The sequence below is a fragment of the Aulostomus chinensis genome, chromosome 10, assembly GCF_037954235.1.
Source record: "Aulostomus chinensis isolate RoL2024-O1b breed Wild chromosome 10, RoL_Achi_v1.0, whole genome shotgun sequence".
Lineage (NCBI taxonomy): Eukaryota > Metazoa > Chordata > Actinopteri > Syngnathiformes > Aulostomidae > Aulostomus > Aulostomus chinensis.
The window spans coordinates 26,732,777-26,751,544 of NC_141329.1; the positions used below are offsets into that span (position 1 = coordinate 26,732,777).

General features: G+C 44.5%; 1 protein-coding gene across 3 annotated transcripts; it reads right to left on the reverse strand.

Moving 5' to 3' along the window:
- Positions 1–820: 820 nt before the first annotated feature.
- sytl2b (synaptotagmin-like 2b) lies at positions 821–18,562 on the reverse strand. Of its 3 annotated transcripts, XM_086216705.1 has the most exons (21): positions 18,260–18,562; positions 17,237–17,397; positions 14,558–14,718; positions 14,373–14,484; positions 13,471–13,519; positions 13,269–13,371; positions 12,745–13,174; positions 12,459–12,655; positions 8,858–10,660; positions 8,306–8,761; positions 7,171–7,278; positions 7,031–7,081; positions 6,856–6,950; positions 6,656–6,769; positions 5,984–6,153; positions 4,791–4,893; positions 4,537–4,698; positions 3,464–3,548; positions 3,267–3,369; positions 2,983–3,188; positions 821–2,398 (listed from the first exon to the last, which is right to left on the reverse strand). In XM_086216705.1, exons 2-21 carry the CDS (start codon positions 17,335–17,337, stop codon positions 2,250–2,252), a joined length of 4,758 nt encoding a protein of 1,585 aa, XP_086072831.1. In that variant the 5' UTR covers positions 17,338–17,397; positions 18,260–18,562; the 3' UTR covers positions 821–2,249. The 3 variants fall into 3 exon arrangements, with proteins under 3 accessions (XP_086072831.1, XP_086072830.1, XP_086072832.1); XM_086216704.1 differs by having other exon boundaries at positions 8,306–10,660; positions 18,260–18,561; XM_086216706.1 differs by lacking the exons at positions 8,306–8,761; positions 8,858–10,660.
- Between the last annotated feature and the right edge of the window lie 206 nt (positions 18,563–18,768).

The window sequence follows — 18,768 nt, forward strand, 5'->3', positions numbered from 1 at the left end:
TCCACCAGCTTGGCCTACTTCTGAGGCCCAGATACCGGAGCGCCGCGCTGGTCATGAGTCACACAGACAAGTGGCTGGCGGTATTTCTGAGATATTTCGCACACAGCTACTGAACAATGATAATTCAAACATTCTGCTGTCATATGGTACACAGTTAATCTATCACTTGCATGCTCATCTGTGGTTTCCACCTTTGGCCGGTGTACCAGCCTCTTCGTGCCGCTGACTCACGACAGCTGACTCAGCCACCAGTGCACTCAGTCCTTCACGGTCGGAACCTGCACCGAATGTGCTGACGTGTATCTTTGTGTACCTGTAAAAGTAGGCCTGATGTGGAGCTACGCGGTGCCTCATCTGGTGTCGTGTAAGACAAGTCAAACTGAAACGACGATGGGTGTAAACCTACTAACCCAAACAACCTTCGGGTCCAATTCAAATGTGAATTCTCTCTTCAAAACGTGAAAAGTGTAGAAAGCTGCAGAGATATTCTGCAATTAGTAGGGGATTAACAGCAGTGTATGTATGGAAGTGTTTCCAAATAAATCTGTATAAATAAAATAGGAATCTGGGTGAACCAACCCTCTAACAATCATCATGTTATTCCAATTTCGAGCAGTAACACAAAACAATATATTTCAACGACATATTTTAATAATTGTATTTCATTAGATAGTGTACTTTATGTGCATTTTTTTAATGATGTATTTAATGAGTTTGTTTTGTTTTCAGTACTCGCCATTTTACTTTAGCGCCTCGGAATGCTGAGTGAGGCCTTATATGTTAATTAGCTCATTAGAGCTGAAGGTCAAATTGTTTGAGTAGAAAACATAATGTCACGTATAGTTGGGAGAGTTCATGCAAAACAAAACCGCATATTTAAAGTGGCAGTAGTTTCATTGCCATTTTTCACATTGTGATATTGACGTGAGACCTGTTGAACGTATTTTGTACTCCTTTAATCCTTCGTGTCGTTCACATCGGAGTAATATTCAAATTAGCTCCGTGATATGTCACACTTTTATCGAAAGCGCCTTACAGTCATACGGCTGTTGTTTCTGAACAAATATTTATTTATTCAGGGAAGGAGGGATACAAACAAACAAGCCCCGTTTCACACACAAGTAGTTCACTCATTCACCCCGACACACCGATGCCGGCGGGCGCCACCCAAGGTGCCAACCAGCTCATCAGGAGCAGCGAGGACTTCAGCCTCTCAGTTACGCTGCAGTTAATTCTGTAAAAATACTGTCAATACAAGCGTTAGTTTGAAATGTGACCTTGAGCGCCGTTTAAACGAGTGCAGGCTGTTGGGAGGAGGAGATGTGACGTGTGACAAATGCGGTTCAAGGACCTCAAGGAAACCCACGTGGGAATATCGCTTCATGGGAGACGAGCGAGAGTGAAGTGACATATGACACTGAGCCAAAGCCGGCAGGGGGGGAAAAAAAAAAGAAGTAATTTCTTAATGAAAAACATGAGGTTCATTAGTTGTTCAAGGGGGAATTTTTATTTGAGCAAATAAGCAATTTTTTGGGGGGGCATTTCTGATTTGCTTTGTTTGTTAGGATGACAAAACTAATATCTACGGTCTGGTTGGTCGAAAGAGGCAGTTTGAAAATGTTGCTGTGATTAATTTAATTGAATCAAGAATTTATCAACAGAACGACTGTTTACTGTAAGATGCAAGCTTAATATAAGAGCGTGGGGGCGGGGTGGGCGGGGGACATCTGCCCGATTAAATCAAATTGAATTGCATTCATGCGCTCTGGCGAAGATGTGACAGTTTATTCTGCAGCCTGAAACCGTCGCCACTCGTCCGAGAGACCCGTCTGAGAAGAGGGAAGACGATGAAAATTTAGAAACACATTTTGAATTTGGTTTTTTGTCATCTTTGTTCATGTTTGGCCCCACAAAAAAAAAAAAAAAAGAAAGAACTGCAAACATTTCTTGCTAATGAAAAATTAATTGCTAAGACTTTCAGATCCCACAGTTTTCTGCCGCATTTCTCTTTGGACATCAATTTTTTTTATTTTTTTTTTTCACCGATGTGGCTGATTTAAATTTGACGCTCCCATGTCCTTAATCATCAAAAGATTGGAATCTCTAGAATTTTTTTTTTAATTATTTCTGATTGAATTTAAATGAATATGCGAGAGCTTTTACTATTTACTGTTAAATACACTGTATAAATACACTCTTAAATATGCTGTTAATTGACTCGGTAGCATGGCAGTGTGATAAACTTCCACTCATTTGAGGGCGGTTTTGGCAGAGTTCAACATTCTTAGCGGGACCACGTCCTCCACCCACTCATTTGGAGACATCATCATGCGCTCCCAAAGAGCCACCTCATAGGGAGTGGAGTCCATCCAGTCCACCTCTGCTCCATAACTCCTGCCTGGAGACAAACACACACAGCAGAGTATAAGCATGAGAAACCTGTGCTTTTCTCTACACATTCAATGAAAATGCCTGATGCAGCATTCAGATCCTTCAACATTTCAGCTACAGAAGCCACTTCAGTGTTAAAAATTTCCACAATTAGTCAGAAATAACCAGTCCCAATTCTATCTTTCACACTGAAAATGTTTTTTAAATGGAAGTAAACTGAGTAATACTCCAGTTCTCTAAATTCTATCTCTTGCATGACATCAAGACCTCCTCCCATTCCCGGACTTCCCAACCTTCCAACGTTCCTCCACAAATGTACAACGTATGTAAATGCTGGGAAATCTGTCTTCCGCCATGCTAAACTCAGCTCCCCTCTGCCTGTTCTGACTCTACATCTTCCAGTTTATCTGCGCTTCACGTTCATGTCGTATTTTCTGCTGGCAATTCTTATTCTACTCCAGAATGTTGGGCCCGTGATGACGAGGGAGCGCCACTCTCCTGACACATGCACGGTTAATGTTTGTTTTCTTCTCATGCTATTGAATGTTGAGTGTAATTTTTTTTTTTTTTTTTTTTTTTGGGGACCAGGACCTGTTCCACTTCCAAGCCTCAGCCCCCCCAGCAGGTTGCTGGCGAGCCTGTCGCGGTCCCAGACTGTGAGCTCTACGCAGGCCTCCGTTAGATCCGCCCCCCTGATACCGTCATACACCATGGTGTGGTTGAACACCGGGTCCACGGTCCTCCGCAGCACGCGGGTCTTCTGCCGACTCTTCTTGCTCGTGTCTGGCAGCACAAAGCTGGAGAGGAAGGTGTTATTAGACACACGAGAGAGCTCCAGTAGATGTCCTGGCTCGTGCAGCATGTGCTGTGCGTACCACTTCACGTATGGGTCGACGGTGCACCGGATCAGAGGCAGGTTCTTGCATTCTTTCACCCAAATGTGTACCTCTCCGGAGGTGGAGCCCTCCTTAGCTAAACCTTCCCCAAAAAAAAAAAAAAAAATTTGATTAGTGAAGCACTTTGAGCTGCTTGTTGTGTGAAATGTGCGGTCAGGGTTGAAGTGCGTGCAGACCTTCACTGTGGACGATCTGTGGCAGGAACCTTATGGCGAGTCTCATTTCTCCTCGCTCATTTGAAGGCACCACAGAGGGTGTCGTCTGAAACATACGTGACAGCAGCAGTTCAGTTCACGGGTCGAGAGGAGCAGTGGCATTTTACAAAAGGACGAGTTAGATGAGTACAAGCTACTGCCGCCACCGCCGGCCATAAAGCTTTCATGATTTCTGTAAATCCATCATGAAGTTCCCAAATTCCTGCGTAGACAGGTTATACAATTACTACAGTACATGTGATATAACCAGCTCAAATATACTCAGGGGGAAATACCAGAGTGACCGCATTCTTAGATAACCTGCTGCTAAGAAAACAGCTGCCGCAGCCAGTGTTTGTGCTTGTGTGCGTTTGTGTGTGTGTGTGTGTGTGTGTGTGTGTTTGAGAGAGAGAGAGAGAGAGAGAGAGAGAGAGAGCACACATTACCACACACCACCAACTCCGTCTCCTTAATTTAAAAAATTCCACAACATATGAGCATGCAAGTAATCTTCATTTTACAATTAATCTCTGTTTCCATTCTTTGTGTGTGTGTTTGAGAGAGAGAGAGAGAGAGAGAGAGCACACATGACCACACACCACCAACTCCTTCTTCCTTATTTAAAAAATTCCACAACATATGAACATGCAAGTCATCTTCATTTTACAATTAATCTTCATTCTCAATCTGTGTATGCGTGTGTGTATGTGTGTGTGTGTGTGTGCGCGCGCACGTGTGTGTGTCCCCTGAAGTTTTCAGTGACAGCCCTCTAGTGCCCGTTCCTGCACATGCATCAGTCCAAACAGCTTAAAAAAACAAAACAAAAACAATAAAATAAGACAGAAAAGCACATCTTAAATGGGGATTTGAGGTGCATTTTTTTTTGGGGGGGGGGGGGGGGTCTGAAAACCAGCAGCCAATTTTAATTGTAGTTTCCACAAACTTTCAGGGGAAGAGCAGGGTAAGGGGCTCAGGAATGCCCACGGATGAATGAGTGGACGTGAGCGGCAGTGACCTACGAACACAGTAACGCCAGAGTGGGAGTATTTTCTCACCCGGCCTTTCAGGGCTAAGTAGTTCATCTGGGTGTGGTCAAAGTCCCACTTGCAGAGGTCCACTTCTACCTCGCCCAGGAAACTGTTCCTGCCAAAGGTGTCGTGATGCCAAACGGAGAGAATGAGCGTCTGGGTCTTGAGATACTCCATGCGAACACGATACTGCAAAGACAAGAAGAGGTGAGCTGCTTTTGTGCGGCGCGCCAAGTATCGAGTGTTACAGTGTGGGAAAGGGAATGAGTGCGGACTCGTACTCTGAGGATCTCATTAAAAGTCGGATTCAGTGTCTTCTTTTTCACAGATGTTTTCCTCTTTCCGAGATGAGCTTTGTCTGGAGCCAGGTAGCTTTTGACATAACTTGAGCAGAGAAAGAAAAGAGCAATAAAATCACGCACTTCTTTGTCAACTGTCACCGTCGGAGAAGACACAGAAGCCTGAATCTACACATCTAAACATTGATTCAGGCAAACAACGCGGGTGAATTGGAAAAAACTGAGGAAATAGGATGAATACTGCACTGTGCATGTTTATAAAATACATGCAGTTTCTTTTAGACAGTAAAAGAGTTTCCCACAGTAAGGAATGATTTGTTTTTGATGATGTAAATATTGTATTCATTTCTTTGAAACACAAAAAAATCCCACTAAAAATGGGCCTATTTAGGCAACGAAACAAAACAGAAACGATAACTTCCGTGTGGCAAAATGATAACCAGAACCTGAAGTCGTATCAAAATGCCTCGAAGTGTTAAAGTATTTCCTATTTTCAGTTTGGAAAAAAGCAACAGAGTTCTGTTCGACTGAATCTCTTTTTCAGTTAAGACTTTGTTTGCTTTTACCGTGCAGATCCTTTTTTTTTCTTTTTTTTTTTTTAATAATTCATCCACATAAACTTTAAAAGTGACTTTCATTTAAAGGTTTTTCATTTGGGCAATTAGGAAAGCTGAACAGATATATAATCAATTTCGATGCACCAAAATACAAACTGCAGTAACCACGACGACCTGGATGAAAATATATCACAAATTAATGACCAGATAAATGATAATCATCCGCTCCTTCGTGTGGCTAATTTGCTTCCTGGACACAGTGTGGGTGTCGTTGGACTCCGTCTGATTTGACCTGATCTGACGTGCAAACACAGAATGGGCCATGTGAGTACGATTCAAATGCTGCCGACTTCTGACCGCTGCCTGATGTCACATTTTCCCAATTGAGAAACATCCACTTAAAACCTTCCAATAAAAAAAAAAAAGGAGAAAAAAAAGAAGAGCTTAAACACAAACGCACGCTTCTCAAGTGAACAGATGAAAGATGTTCCCAAAGACCTTTAAAATAAAAAAACAAAACAAAAAGAAAAGACAGCACTGGAGTCACAAGAGTGAATGAGCACTGCACGCAAGCACAAACATGATCTCCGCAGTCGTATTGTTCGCTGCTGTACTCACGGATCCGAGCGGCCCCTCTTCGGGTCGACGGCTGCCAAGTCTCTGCACTGGGCAACAAAGATATGGAACTCTCTGAGCTTCTGAACGTAGTTGATGGAGAACTGGATGTTTCCCTGAACCTCCACGTTTCCATAGTCGCCGCCGTACACGGTCATCACACTTCCACTCAACTAGGATTCAACAAAAAGGTCGTGTTGTTCATAAAATGTTCAGAAAGGTGATTGTGTTCTGAAAAACCTTTTTTTTTTTTTAAATGACACCAAAAAGGTGATAACATAGGATTTGACTGCTGCTGTCACCTCCAGCAAAGAATGCCACATGGGTTGCACCGATTGTGAAACTCTGGGCTGATATTGATGATCACGTTTAAAATAACAATTTGATTGATAGCCGACGCTAATAGTGATACTCCACTTTGTTTGTTTGCTTTCTTTATTCCTCCCCTTTTATGCTAAGGCAGCAAAAACTCGTCCTAAAAAAAAAATGCCTCAACTATTTTAGGTTCGCATCGACTTCAACATTTTGCCCCCCTTATCAACGTCGCTGACGCTGAAGCCGCAGACGACGTATCGGTGCATCCCTGGTTGACGCTAGCGCCCTGGGATCAGTAATTAGTCTTAAATGTTTTCAAGCAGTGCAGGTTCATGCTCATGCTGCTGTTAGTGAACATACAGACGACACAGAGGCCAGGTCAGAAGAGTCGGCGAGGTCAGAGTTGCCCGCTGTCTGTCCTCCTCTGCAGAAACTGTCCTCATAGGTGGAGGAATCAGTGTCTCTGTCATTGTCCTGCAACACACACAGCAGGCACAGAAAGCTCCGTGCACAGGATGCAGAGCAGACTAGCAGGCTACATGACGTAAAGGGAAGTTTACCTCCTTCTGTAAAAATGAAGGAACTGATTTGCTCATCTCCTTCAGGTGCTCCGGATCCGAAAATAAGGTGGAGGAGGGAGACGTGATAGCTGAAACTACAGAGAGCTTGAGTGTGAAGATCTGCACGAACGCGCCGCGTCGTTTCAGCAAATATCCACCACAACAGATTGTTTACCGTCACTAATGCGCCTCATGTCACTCGCTGGATCTTGTCTTCTTTCTTGTCCTGTGAAAGAAAATCAAAGGAGCCGCAGTCATCCAAAATTATCAACACATCCAGTAAATATTTGACCTGGAAGTTGAGGACTTGCTCACTTGGTGATACTGACGCTGTGATGTCTTCCATACTTTTAGCCAGGTTTTTAGGCCGGGCCTCAGCTCGCCGAAGTGCTTTCCTGATCGGGTTCTCCTCAACATTTTCACCTGCCCAATTTAGAGAAAAGGAAAAAAAATCTATTTAACAGGGTTTGCGGTCAGGATAATCACAGTATTCCCATGCTAAAAATGGTTGAATGGTCAACTATGGACATGCCAGTAAACACTGATTTCGGAAAGAAAAAAAAAAAGCAATATTTTAAGGGAGTATTGGAGTCATGAGGTGATTTGAGTGATTAATGAGCTGAACATGTCTGTGTTAACAAAGACAATGCATCAGTGGAAAATGCATCTGCAACTGATGTTTGGACATGCACCATCCTCGCTTGGGAGCCGTGCGGTGAAAGAAAGAGCCTTTTCTCTCTCAGTGGTGTGATGTCTGTAAAGTTACAACTATGCGGTGCCCAGCCTACAAATTAAACACAGACAACTTGCTGCAAATACACACAGTGTTTACAAAGATTTGGTTCGGCCAACACAGATAACACACACGGACACGAGCTCAAGGATACTGCTGCATACCGCCAGTGGGAAGAATTGCTATCAACCACCATGCAAACACTGTTGTGGAAAGAAAATGCAACAGTCATGAATCTAATAAGTATTTCCTTAAAGTTTCTTATAAAATCGAAGTCATTCTTTTGATCAGTTAAACTATCTATGGGCGAATGAATGACAGGTGACCTCTGCGTGTGCTGTAAGAGACAACGTCTCAACTCTTCAAGACAAATGGAGCAGCTTCGAGACAAAACCAGGTCAGTGTGTCCTGGTGTCCTTGATTCCTGGATATCAAATATTCATAGCAATGTCGTGTCCACGTGATCGTCTCTGAGCCACACATAACCACAACAGTGCAGCGGCTGACATCGGCTATGTGCAAAACTGTACAAATCTGAGTCTGCTGCAAAAGATGCAAAAGTTGTTGAAAAATGCGACGCTATCCCCAACTCCTCTTTCAAACAAGACTTTAGAAAAACACGTGGTTAGTCGAGAGGACAGTTAATTTGCATAAATATTTAGATTCAAATGCTGGGTTGGGTCATTCATATTAAAACAAAAAGTAGTTTGTGCTCACGGTTAGAGCCAATCCTTGAGGTGGACCAGTTCTCTGAGGTGCTGCTAACAGAGGACTCCTGGCCAGTGTCTGAACTGCTGTAGTTTGACCACAGGGGGCGCTGACCCATCTTGATGCTCTTCTTGCCATAACGCTCCTCTGAGCTCACTGGGGTGCTGGCCCTCAGCGGCCCGTCCAGGTTAAATTCATATCCAGCTTTGGCCTCTGATGGCTCATCCTTCACAGCCGGGTTAAGGGAGTTGCGGGCGTCTGTCTTATCCGTCATCCCCAGGTAATGTCTGTAGTCTGTGGGAACGAATGCCCGCGCACGAGGAGGGGTTCCAGTGTCCTCTGAAGATCTTACTTGCACAGCCCCTTTTTCTATGTTATGCTTTCTGCTCTGCGTCCGTTCTACACTTTGTTTCCTGCTTTTGTGACCAGGGCTTCCATCCATGCTAGGATGGGCTTGATCTTTTTCTGCAGGAACATTCAGAGTAAACATGCTGTTGGCACGACGTAAAGAACTGCCGCGACTGCTGTCTTTTCTGCTCTTGAAAGAACGAGTGTCTTTACCCAGGTTGCTTTGTGGCTTTGTGGCCTTCTCCTCTTTTCCCGCGTCTTTGGAGATCCGTCGGGATTCTCTCGGCTGACCAGGATCCTGGTTGTTTTTGCTGTCATTCGCTGCTCTTGGCCCAGAGCCACCCTGTCTATCATGAGGGGATTTTTTAGGGGAAAGGCGATACAATTCAGGGTCACCACACCTTGTCTCTTGAGGCTCTTTCCTTTTGGGGCTTTTAGGCTTGTCAATGGACAACGATCCTTTGGAATCGGACGTGGCTTCATCCCAGAATTCACGAAGAGTGTGAAATTGTGTTCGGCTAGCGCTAAGGCTCGGGGAAAGTTTTTCTAGTCTTGGATTCAAAGAAAAATCACTTTGGTCTTCGTCAGCACCGCCTGAGCAGTTTCCAATTGACCTTAGGTCATACTCTGACTTGGTGAATCTTTTATTCATCTTTGCCTGGTTTGCACCTCCAGCAGATTTTCCATCCACTGGAGTTTTTGCTTTGCCGCTATAAAAGACGGGCTTGTTTCTTTCCTGTTCCCAGAAAGATTTGAGCTCCTTTATCCTCTCTGCGGTACTTTCCTGATGTCCAAGGCCCTGTCGATGAGACTGAGGACTATTGAATGTATCCTCCTTTCTTTTAGCAGAAGTGCCTGATTGAATGCTTTTATCCTCACTGAAGCACATTCCGAAGTCTTCATTTGACCCTCCTTTCATTTGGGGTTTGGGGGTTATTTGTACATTGTCCCTATCGAGCTTGTAGTCTGAATATGGACTGTTTCTAGACTTTTCTGAGGCTGGAATGTCACTTATTTGGAGCTCTGTATCCAGTTGAGACAGAAGAGGATGCTCTTCCTGCAGTAGAGTTTCTCTAGACTGGAAATGAATGTCAGGTTGGGAATGTGGCTGGACTGAAGAGATGCCCTGGGACTCCGTGCTAAGTCTGGACCGGATGGGTGACTGCGGAGCTGGTTTGACTCCTCCATCAGCTATCTGGGGACTGGCAGGTAACCTCGAATGATCTGTGACATACGTTTGGTCATTATCGCTCTTTTGACTTGCAGGAATCTGTTGTTTCCCCAAGTGGACACTGTCTAATTCCTGGTGATTCATATTGATCTTGTCTTTGATGACCTTTTGTGGACTGGTCGATAGCTTTCTTTCCCTCTCATCTCCCTTTCCATTATACACTCCAGGTCTATCCGTGTTCTCCACATCTTTCTCCACTGAGAAGTTAATATTTTCTCTGGGCATGACTGATCTACTGATTTTTGGGTACACCATGCTACTCTCCCAGAAGAACTTCATTTGAGAGATTTTGGGTGCTTGTTTCTCTTCTTCTTTATTTTTCACTTCTTGGCTCTGCATTCCTTCTCTCGCATCACTCTTCACCTCCTCTTGTGTTGCTGTCAGTTCCTTACTCCCCGTTCTGTCCGTAGCTCTGAACTCTTTCGTCTCACTGGTCTGTCTTTTGAAGCGACTCCTCTTCGTTTCGACCGGTTCCTTCTTCCTGTCGCTTCTCATATCGCCAACATCTTTTCTCAACAGCTCGTCAACTCCTACTGTACCGATTTCTACACGTCTGTTGGACGACTTTTTCACCTCTGGTTGATCTTCCGCGTTCAGCCAGTCACTGCTGTCTGTACTTCGACTGAACCAGTCAAGCACCTTCGCAATGGAGCCCTCGTCATCGCCAGTGGGACTGGATATTTGAGTAGACAATTTGAAAACACTTTTCTGATTTGATTTCTTCTTTGATTGTTGATCAGATGTATCAATGAAGTTGAGATCGTACGATACTGGAGGGTCTGCACCTGAAAACAAAGGCATGAGAAGGTAATTAAATGGTTGTCAAAATCAACCAAATATGTTATCGCCATCTGTCCTGCTAAAGGTACAAGTTCTCTCCTAGACCTCGGCAAAGCTCAACTCTGTGTCAGTTGTATTTTTTCTGCATTTCTGGCATATCCACTAAGTGCTGCGATGGAAAATCCGGTGCAGTCCACTGAGAATCACCACCTTATGGGGGGGGGGGGGGTGCATGTTAAGGAGTGGTGTTGGGGCAAGGTAGCTTCTCTCGAGGCAAACTGGTCTCAGGTGATTGTCCAAACTTTGAATAATTCAACAGCTTTTATGAATTGCTGACTTCAGAGTGCAAGAAACAGAAGGAGTAAACCAGGACATCCTGTTGGACACTGGCTGGACAGGGAGGCTGGAGAGCCATCCTCTGTCCGTCCACCGGCTGTAGGGACCAGGACTGAGGATTCGATGTGTTGCAAAACAGACAGCGAGCAGATGTGAGCCCCTCTGTTTAGAGACACCCGAACGAGACTTTATCTGGAAGTAGAACATCTTTCTTGTATTGAGACGCCCAGGGTGAGAGGTTGGGGGATATCAACAAGATCCAAACTTAGAACTGATGTGTGTCACTGGCAGCAATCATCAAACTGTTGTTTGTCCATTTATGCTGATGAGTAAATTGAAGTATCCATTTTTCCAAGACTTTTTTTTTTTATCAAGTTCTCCGTAAGACACTTGGCAAGGGTGGTTGGGCTGGACGAGCAGAAGGTCAGCTGGCAAAAACTTGGGTGTGAGATGATGTGGGAAGTGGAAGCACAAATTGGATGTTTTTTTGGCTGAGACGCCACACTGGCTGCTCTGGCTGTAGGGGAAACACTTGGATGAATTTCCTAAACTTGAAAAATATATATATTTTCAACGATAGAAAAGCAGAATCGGACAACTTGGAGGCCCATCTGTATCAACAGCAGAGAAGCGTAGGGTAGATATAAAAGATGTGAAATCCAGAAAGAGATTTGGAAAGCTGCTGACCGTGTCCAGAGCTGCATTGACCGACAAGCCTCTTCTTCTTGCACGGATGCCTGGGACAGGTTCTTATAATGATCACACTGTTCATCCGCCGGGGAAAAGCTTATACCAGGCTGCCACAGAGTCAGGCTGAAGTTCTTCCATGTCATGTGAGACTTGAGAGATTAAATGTGGCCAAGAGGCAGACTGGTGCAGCATCAGCAGTGATGTGGCCTTTTCATTGGCCTATGAAGAAACTCTCCATACAGAATGAGTTGAATCACTGAAACGAGTGCAGAGTGAGTTTCCTTCACACTGTGCTTGGACTCAGTCTCATAGAAAGGGATGAGGAGCTTCCACATCTGGACAGAGGTTGGAGGAGGGACGTTGCTCATTTAAGTTGAAAAGAGACAGTTGAGCTAATGCAAACATTGAGCTAGATTGCCTCTAGGGTGCCATCAGCTGGCAGCCTCCAAGTATCTTGGAGAAAAGTACATTATATATTTCATTTGGCCTTGGAATATCTCAGGATCCCCCCCAGTGGAAGCTGGAGGCATCTGCTGGGAGCAGGGGGTCGGATTACTGTACTCAGACTTTCGTTACTGCGTCCCGTCCAGGATGAGACAGTGATGACAAATGCGTTGACTCATGAACTGATAAGAAAGTTAATAAGTAAAACCGCACCTAATTCCAGCGTTTACTAACCACAAGGACACAAACAGAATAAAGTTCACAATGGTGTTCTTTCATTACAGGCTTGAGATGGTTCATTAATGAAAAATTACCTGTTTTTACAAAACTTACCTTCAGTGCTTTGGGGCAAACTCAGCTCCTCCTGCCTCAACCACGTTGTCACGCTGCTGACGTCTCTGTCATATTCCTGGGTGCTGCCGGCAGGGTGACTGACAGGGTTCACAGCTGCACGCTCTCTTTGGGTCCGACCGTCTCCGCACTTCTGTGAGCTGTCAATGGGCGCATCGCCTCTGGCGCGTGCAGGTAATCTGTAATTGCACAAATTGTGAGAAGCATTTGGATGATGAGGGAGTTTAATTAAAGCTTTAGGGTGACAGCTATGGTAGTTACCACTTGCCTTTCACTGGTTAGTGATGGTGGGCTTCTGTCTCCTTCCAAACTGGATTTAGATAAACCCTTAGGTACGTCACCTAGGGGCTGCTGGGAGTTTTCACCTGCAGGGCTGCTTGACGGAGCTACTTCACTAAATACTGAAGCCACACTTATCTGAGGTGTTTCATTTTGGCCCTTCAGGTTGGACTGGTTAGAACTTCCACTAGAACCCTGCCGGAGGCTCTGTCTCGGGGTAGGGACAATCCCCACTGACCCTCCCTGAGGTTCCAAACCTGAGCCATCGCTATCTGACTGGCTACAGCTTTGTCTCGGGGGAAATGTTCTCTTCTTGGGCACAGGCCTGAAGCCCACAGAGGACCCCTCGGATGTGCCGGACCCCCCTGAAGTCCAACTCCTCTCACCTGTTTGTTGACGCTTCAGTGGAGATACGGGTTCTGAGGGAGACACAGAGGAAAGATGACATTGTGCCATCGGGGCCCTCACGCCAACATCAGAGGCTTCCACATGCGTGTGTTTGTTGATTCACACCTTTCTCAGATGAGTCCTGGCTTTGAATCTTTGATAAGACCTCAGTATTTTCAGTTGGCTCGGCAACAATGAGCGATGCACGGTTGAAAGGGTTGTGTCGAGGCTTGACGGAGGACGAATAATGTTAGAACAGCCCAGAAGTGACTTCAAAAAGTAAAATATACCTCTTTATATATTTCTGGCTTCCAAAATGAACGCTTACTGTTCTTGGAGAGCGGGCCGATGAATTTGGATTCTGTTTCTCTGCGTTTCTGAGGAAAAATAGATTCAATCTTTAATTTCCCAAAGGTGGAAAATGACACTGATGGCTACAAAGTGCATTGTATACGATATGCATTGCTCCTTACTCTCTATCTTCAAAGTAAACTGGAGTTTTTCTTAAAACTGAAGCATACAGCGGTGTGCATGACTTGGGTTCACTGACCCATAAAAAAATGCAAATATCACAGGGAGGGATGTCTGCCCAACTTCAGAAGTCTACTGTTTGTTTGCAAGTGACTGAAATGGAAATTTGAAACTCTTTGAATCAAGTTCAGCGGCGTGTTCAAGTCAAATATTGACAGCACTTTAATAAAGCAAACAAGTAATGAAATGTTTCCCCAAATACGGCACAAAATTAGTTGGCTACATTTTTGGAAAGCGGTTAATCTCTGGTTCCATCCTAATAGCCTCCGACGTGAGCGGCCACTCCTCACGCAGCGTGATGGTGCTGAGAGCTCTATCGAGTTAAACAGTTTGCTAAACCAGTCTGTTTTCCTTTCAAACATCCGGCCACGTCCTGCACTGTTGTGTGCCAGAATTGGCTGCTGAGCTATTAAACTGACATATTCCTAGTTGGCAGCACCTTTGTGTACAAAAGTCGTGTCACAAGACACCACACACACACACACACACACACACACACACACACACACACACACACACACACAGCGATAGAGCAGTAGAAGCTGCTGCCACATTTCTGACCCATCACACATTTTTTAAGAAATTTGATTGATTTTAAATGGTTGCACCAAGCCATTACTCACTATCCTGAGTTCAACCACATTCAACAAAGAGGAAGTCAAGATGATACAGATAGGCAAAAAAGAAAGAACTGTGTACTTCATCCGCTGCGCCTCAATGACTTCCAATTGTCTGGCAGGTTTTCGTGGAGCCCCGATGTCTGAACCTCGACTGCTGTGCATCTTGATTCTTTCGGGTCTATGAGATCCCTCTGCAGCAGAAAATAGAAATTAGCAGAGAACAGAGGAGTTCGAAAGAAATAGGAGGTTTTGCCCTGAACCTACCTGATCCGGCTCTCCTCTGTTTCATGGAAGCCAGGATGATTTCAGAGCCATGGATCTTGTCTTTGTGTCTGCGAGACTTGGCCTCATAAAACCACTCTCCAGTCAAGTACTTCAGCTTGGAGTCCGACTTGGAGCCAGTGCTCAGTATCGTCTCGAGCTTTCTGCAGGGCGAGCGCAAAGGAGACACATGTTACGGGATTCAAGATCACTTTATTGTTGTTGCCAGCAAGTATTTGACAGTTAATTTCTACAGCGGCAGACAAGAATGGGCCAAATATTGTCTTACACCACTGCGCCAGCAGCCATTTACAGCCAAAGCAATGGAAGATGTTTATTTCTCTCTTTTTTTTCTTTTTTCTTTTTTGCAAAGACCCTTTAAGAGATATGTAAATCCTGTCTGACTGTCATTTCATAGGGGAAGCAAGCAAAGAAAAGCAAATTACAAATTGACACAGGGGATCGTGCACATTCAGCCCAGCGGCGATGAAGACACAAAAGGACTGAATGCACAAACACAAACACACTCACTTTAAGCTGCGCTGAAAGGAAAACCTGACACCATTTTCACTCAGTTTGAGCAGCACTAATCTGCAATCATGAGGTTAAATATAAAACCGAGAGGGAAGAGAAAGGAGAGGCGAACTGTGCAGCGTTTTGAAGTTCTTTAATTCACATGAGCAAATGAAAAACTGGGAGTTTCCGCTGAACTGAAGTTGCCGGAATCTAAACGCCGACGTGCCGCTCAAGTCAAAGGGGGCTTTTTTCCTCTTGCTGCTACTGTTGAGTGTTTCATTGATGGAAGTGAAAACTGTCTCTGTGCAAAGTGAGAAAGTGTTTTATGTCTTTCTAGCACACAAAAAAATACATACACGCACCTGCTAACTGCGACTGACGGTTAGCAGCAGCTACAGCGGCATGGGGGGCATGGCTCAGGGGTAGAGTGGCCGTCTAGCAACCGAAGGGTCGCTGGTTCGATCCTCGACCCCGATGACCATGTCAAAGTGTCCTTGAGCAAGATACTGAACCCATAATTGCTCCTGATGAGTAGGTTGGCGCCTTGCATGGCAGCCTCCACCATCAGTGTGTGAGTGTGTGTGTGAATGGGTGAATGAGATGACACTGTAAAGCGCTTTGAGTACCGCTAAGGTAGAAAAGCGCGATATAAAATTGAGTCCATTTACCATTTACAGCGTGAGCTAATACACGACTGGATCCAGCCGTGTGTTGAATCAACACGCAATCCAAAAAAACTTGCATTTGAACACAAAAAACTCCTATAAAACTTCCAGTTCAGCTTCACCACGCGTGTTTTCATCAGGTCTTCAGCTCCAGTCACAGTGTTTGTGGTGTAGTGAGCATTTAACGGGATAAAGACAACTCGGATGGTCCTGGAAGATGTTTGTTCATGGACTTCTTGTATAGTGTTGCTGTTGTCAGTCACTGGATGCCATTCGTTGCAAGCGGTTATTATGTAGTTAGTGGTTTTTTTTTAAGTCATGCAGAAAAAACAAGGAGTTTATTAATTCCTGAAATTTAATGAGAAAAAAAAGATAAACGAATTGTAATTTTTTTGAGTGACGCATCGCATGTTTGTTTTTTCACTTTTTAATCGTTAATTAAGTAACTGGAATTTGCGCTACAGTCCAAACTGTTTTTATTCTTCTTCGCCGTTTGCTTTTTTTTCCCTCTTTCTTTTTTAGGCTTCATGATTGGTTTTATGCGGCAGGCATGACATATCCACAGGAGAAGACTTTGAAAACATCTCCATCAACAGCTAACTGAATCAAAGCAGGGGAAAACTCCCTCTCTTCAAAATGACCATTCCAGCTCATCTTTGCTTGATCGTGAACCACAGCAGTCATGTGAAAAAGGGTAGCCCATTATTACAGGCCGTTGGCTTAATCCTTTTACACCAGACTGAGACACAGTGAGCATTCAGGTCCCCGCTGATGAAAAAGTTGGCCGACCAACTCCATGTACCTTATAATGAAAAGCACATTGTTTCCTGACATTCCTTTTTAGGTTTTTTTTTTTATTTTATTTTTTTTTAAATGAAGTACGGCGAATCTTCAAAGGGGGCACATTAGTTTTGCTGTTATTGACATGCACCACTGGATTTGATTCCATTAAAAAATGAAGTTTGTTTCAGCACATGGAGTTATTGTTGCCCTGAACGAACACCGCGCGCGGGGAGGGTTCGACCTCTCCAGCCTCGCTCTGTGACTGCGGTTGCAGGGACGGGATCAAATATTTGCCGTTTTAGAACGTGTGGTCATCCCACTCTTCAGTGGTGAGGCGCCTCTGAGTGTTTCTATTCCTGTCCGTCAGACCAACATGATCCTCTCCCCAAGTGTTGGCTTTAATCTAATTGGTCATCACACAAGGAGGCCTCTCGGGGATGGAGGCATCATCTGTATCCAGCTAAGTGGTTATCCTGTTATTCTATTACGCCCAGACACAGCAGCTAAACATTTAAACCGGCATGTTTATGGTCCCACTCACTGAACAAGCAATGAAAGGACTTATCGAATCTTTAAAATGACATTAGCTCAATAACATGACATTGCATGATGACCAAAACAGTTTGGCTTATGTAAAACAACTCAAATCAAATGGTTGGAGCAGTAAAATGCTGGTGATGTCACGGATGCTTCCTCTCAATCATGTGTGCGTCTCTACCTGACTCTCTCCTCTTCAGCCTTCTTCAGCTCAGCGTCCCTCCTCAGCACCGTCATTATCACCCCCTGCTCCTCCTCGGTCAGGTGGCTCAGGTCAATCATGGCTGCTCCTCCTCCTCCTCCTCCTCCTCCTCTGTCTCTCAGGTGTGGAAACGTCTGACCCTGTCAGGTGACAGCGATTTGTTCAAGCCGTCGCATCCCAATAACAGCAGGATTTTTTTCCCGCCATGAGTGATTTTATAACACCTTTCTAATATTTCAAGATAAACTCAAGTAAAAACTTTTAAGGTCCAAAAAAAAAACAAAAAAACAAAAACAACCCAAAACCCAAAGAGCAAACTTCTAACATGACCATTTAACTCCATTACAGCACAACACGCTTGTCATTATGGTCAATAAAAGCAGATGTAAAGACCAGGAACATCTCCAGTACTTGAAGATGCACCGGCAGCTCAGCCAAAGTTAGCCTCTCCATCTGTGCTGCACCACCCAGAACTGAAACACTTCCTGTGTGCTCTTCTAACACATCAGCAAAGTCAACTACCTTTGCTATTCAACAATGGCAAGAGATGCAGATCAACTGAGGCAGTGGCGTAAAAGTTGAAAACTTTGGTTTTGGCTTTAAACAAAAAAAACAAAACAAAACACAACAACAACAACGTAAAAATATAGACTTTGAACTTTGGAGACCTTACACTGGCTTTTTAATCCGTCTGTCTGTACAGCTCTTAAGGTTTTTTGACATAAAACTGGAGTCAAATGAGAGATGATGTCCTATTGTCTGTAAATAAATTGGTTTTAATGTCATTTATTTGGGTGATAATGCATCTATATTGTGTCTACCGTTATTAAAAACAAAATCAAATGGAATTCCATTTGAACAGCAATAAAGCTTCAGGTCGACGTGTGTCCAACAACACTTTGATCCAGCACGATGACATTTAAATAAAGGAGACGTGAGTTCCAGCTGAACCTGCCTGGCTTGTTGTCATCATGAACGCTGAGTATTAGAAGGGTTTCCTACCTTTTCTCTGACAGGATCGCTTCAAAACTTCATGAAAGGTGCAGGAGAAGTTGTCAGGTCCGTGTTGTTGTCGGTGCGTCCCCGCTGCTATTGCTGGATGCTCCGGACTCCTCAGGCAGCTGCTCAGACGAGGGCGGACTCTCCGGAGATGGGACGGCCCCAGCAGCCAGCTGAACACCTTCTGCCTGTCTTTAGGAGCTTTTATATCTATCTGCCCACTGATTTAAGGCAGGTTGAAACGCTTTTGATGCCAGATTAAAGTGGGAAATGCTTTAAAAACCGTCAAGTGTGGTGGCATGTGTAGTAGCAGGGAGCCTCCAGCAGGTGTCCTCACTTCCCCCATGCTGATGTAAGTGTTTGACAAAAGGGTGTGAGCCTTCAGCCTCGGGGGGAGAGCACTTCCCCCGAGGCTGGCCGGTACAACCTGAGGCATTCAAACAGCAATAGATGACGATGAGCCGCTGCTTTTTTTTAATCTGTCCTGCGAATAAAATTTCTTTGATGGAGTG

Excerpts from the sequence above, each read along its gene's own strand:
- sytl2b (XM_086216704.1), bottom strand. The coding sequence starts at position 17,337 with ATGATTGACCTGAGCCACCTGACCGAGGAGGAGCAGGGGGTGATAATG. Across the intron at positions 14,485-14,557 it reads ACAGAGGAGAGCCGGATCAG|AGGGATCTCATAGACCCGAA; the intron begins GTAGGTTCAGGG and ends TTTCTGCTGCAG. Across the intron at positions 13,175-13,268 it reads CCAGGACTCATCTGAGAAAG|AACCCGTATCTCCACTGAAG; the intron begins GTGTGAATCAAC and ends TGTCTCCCTCAG.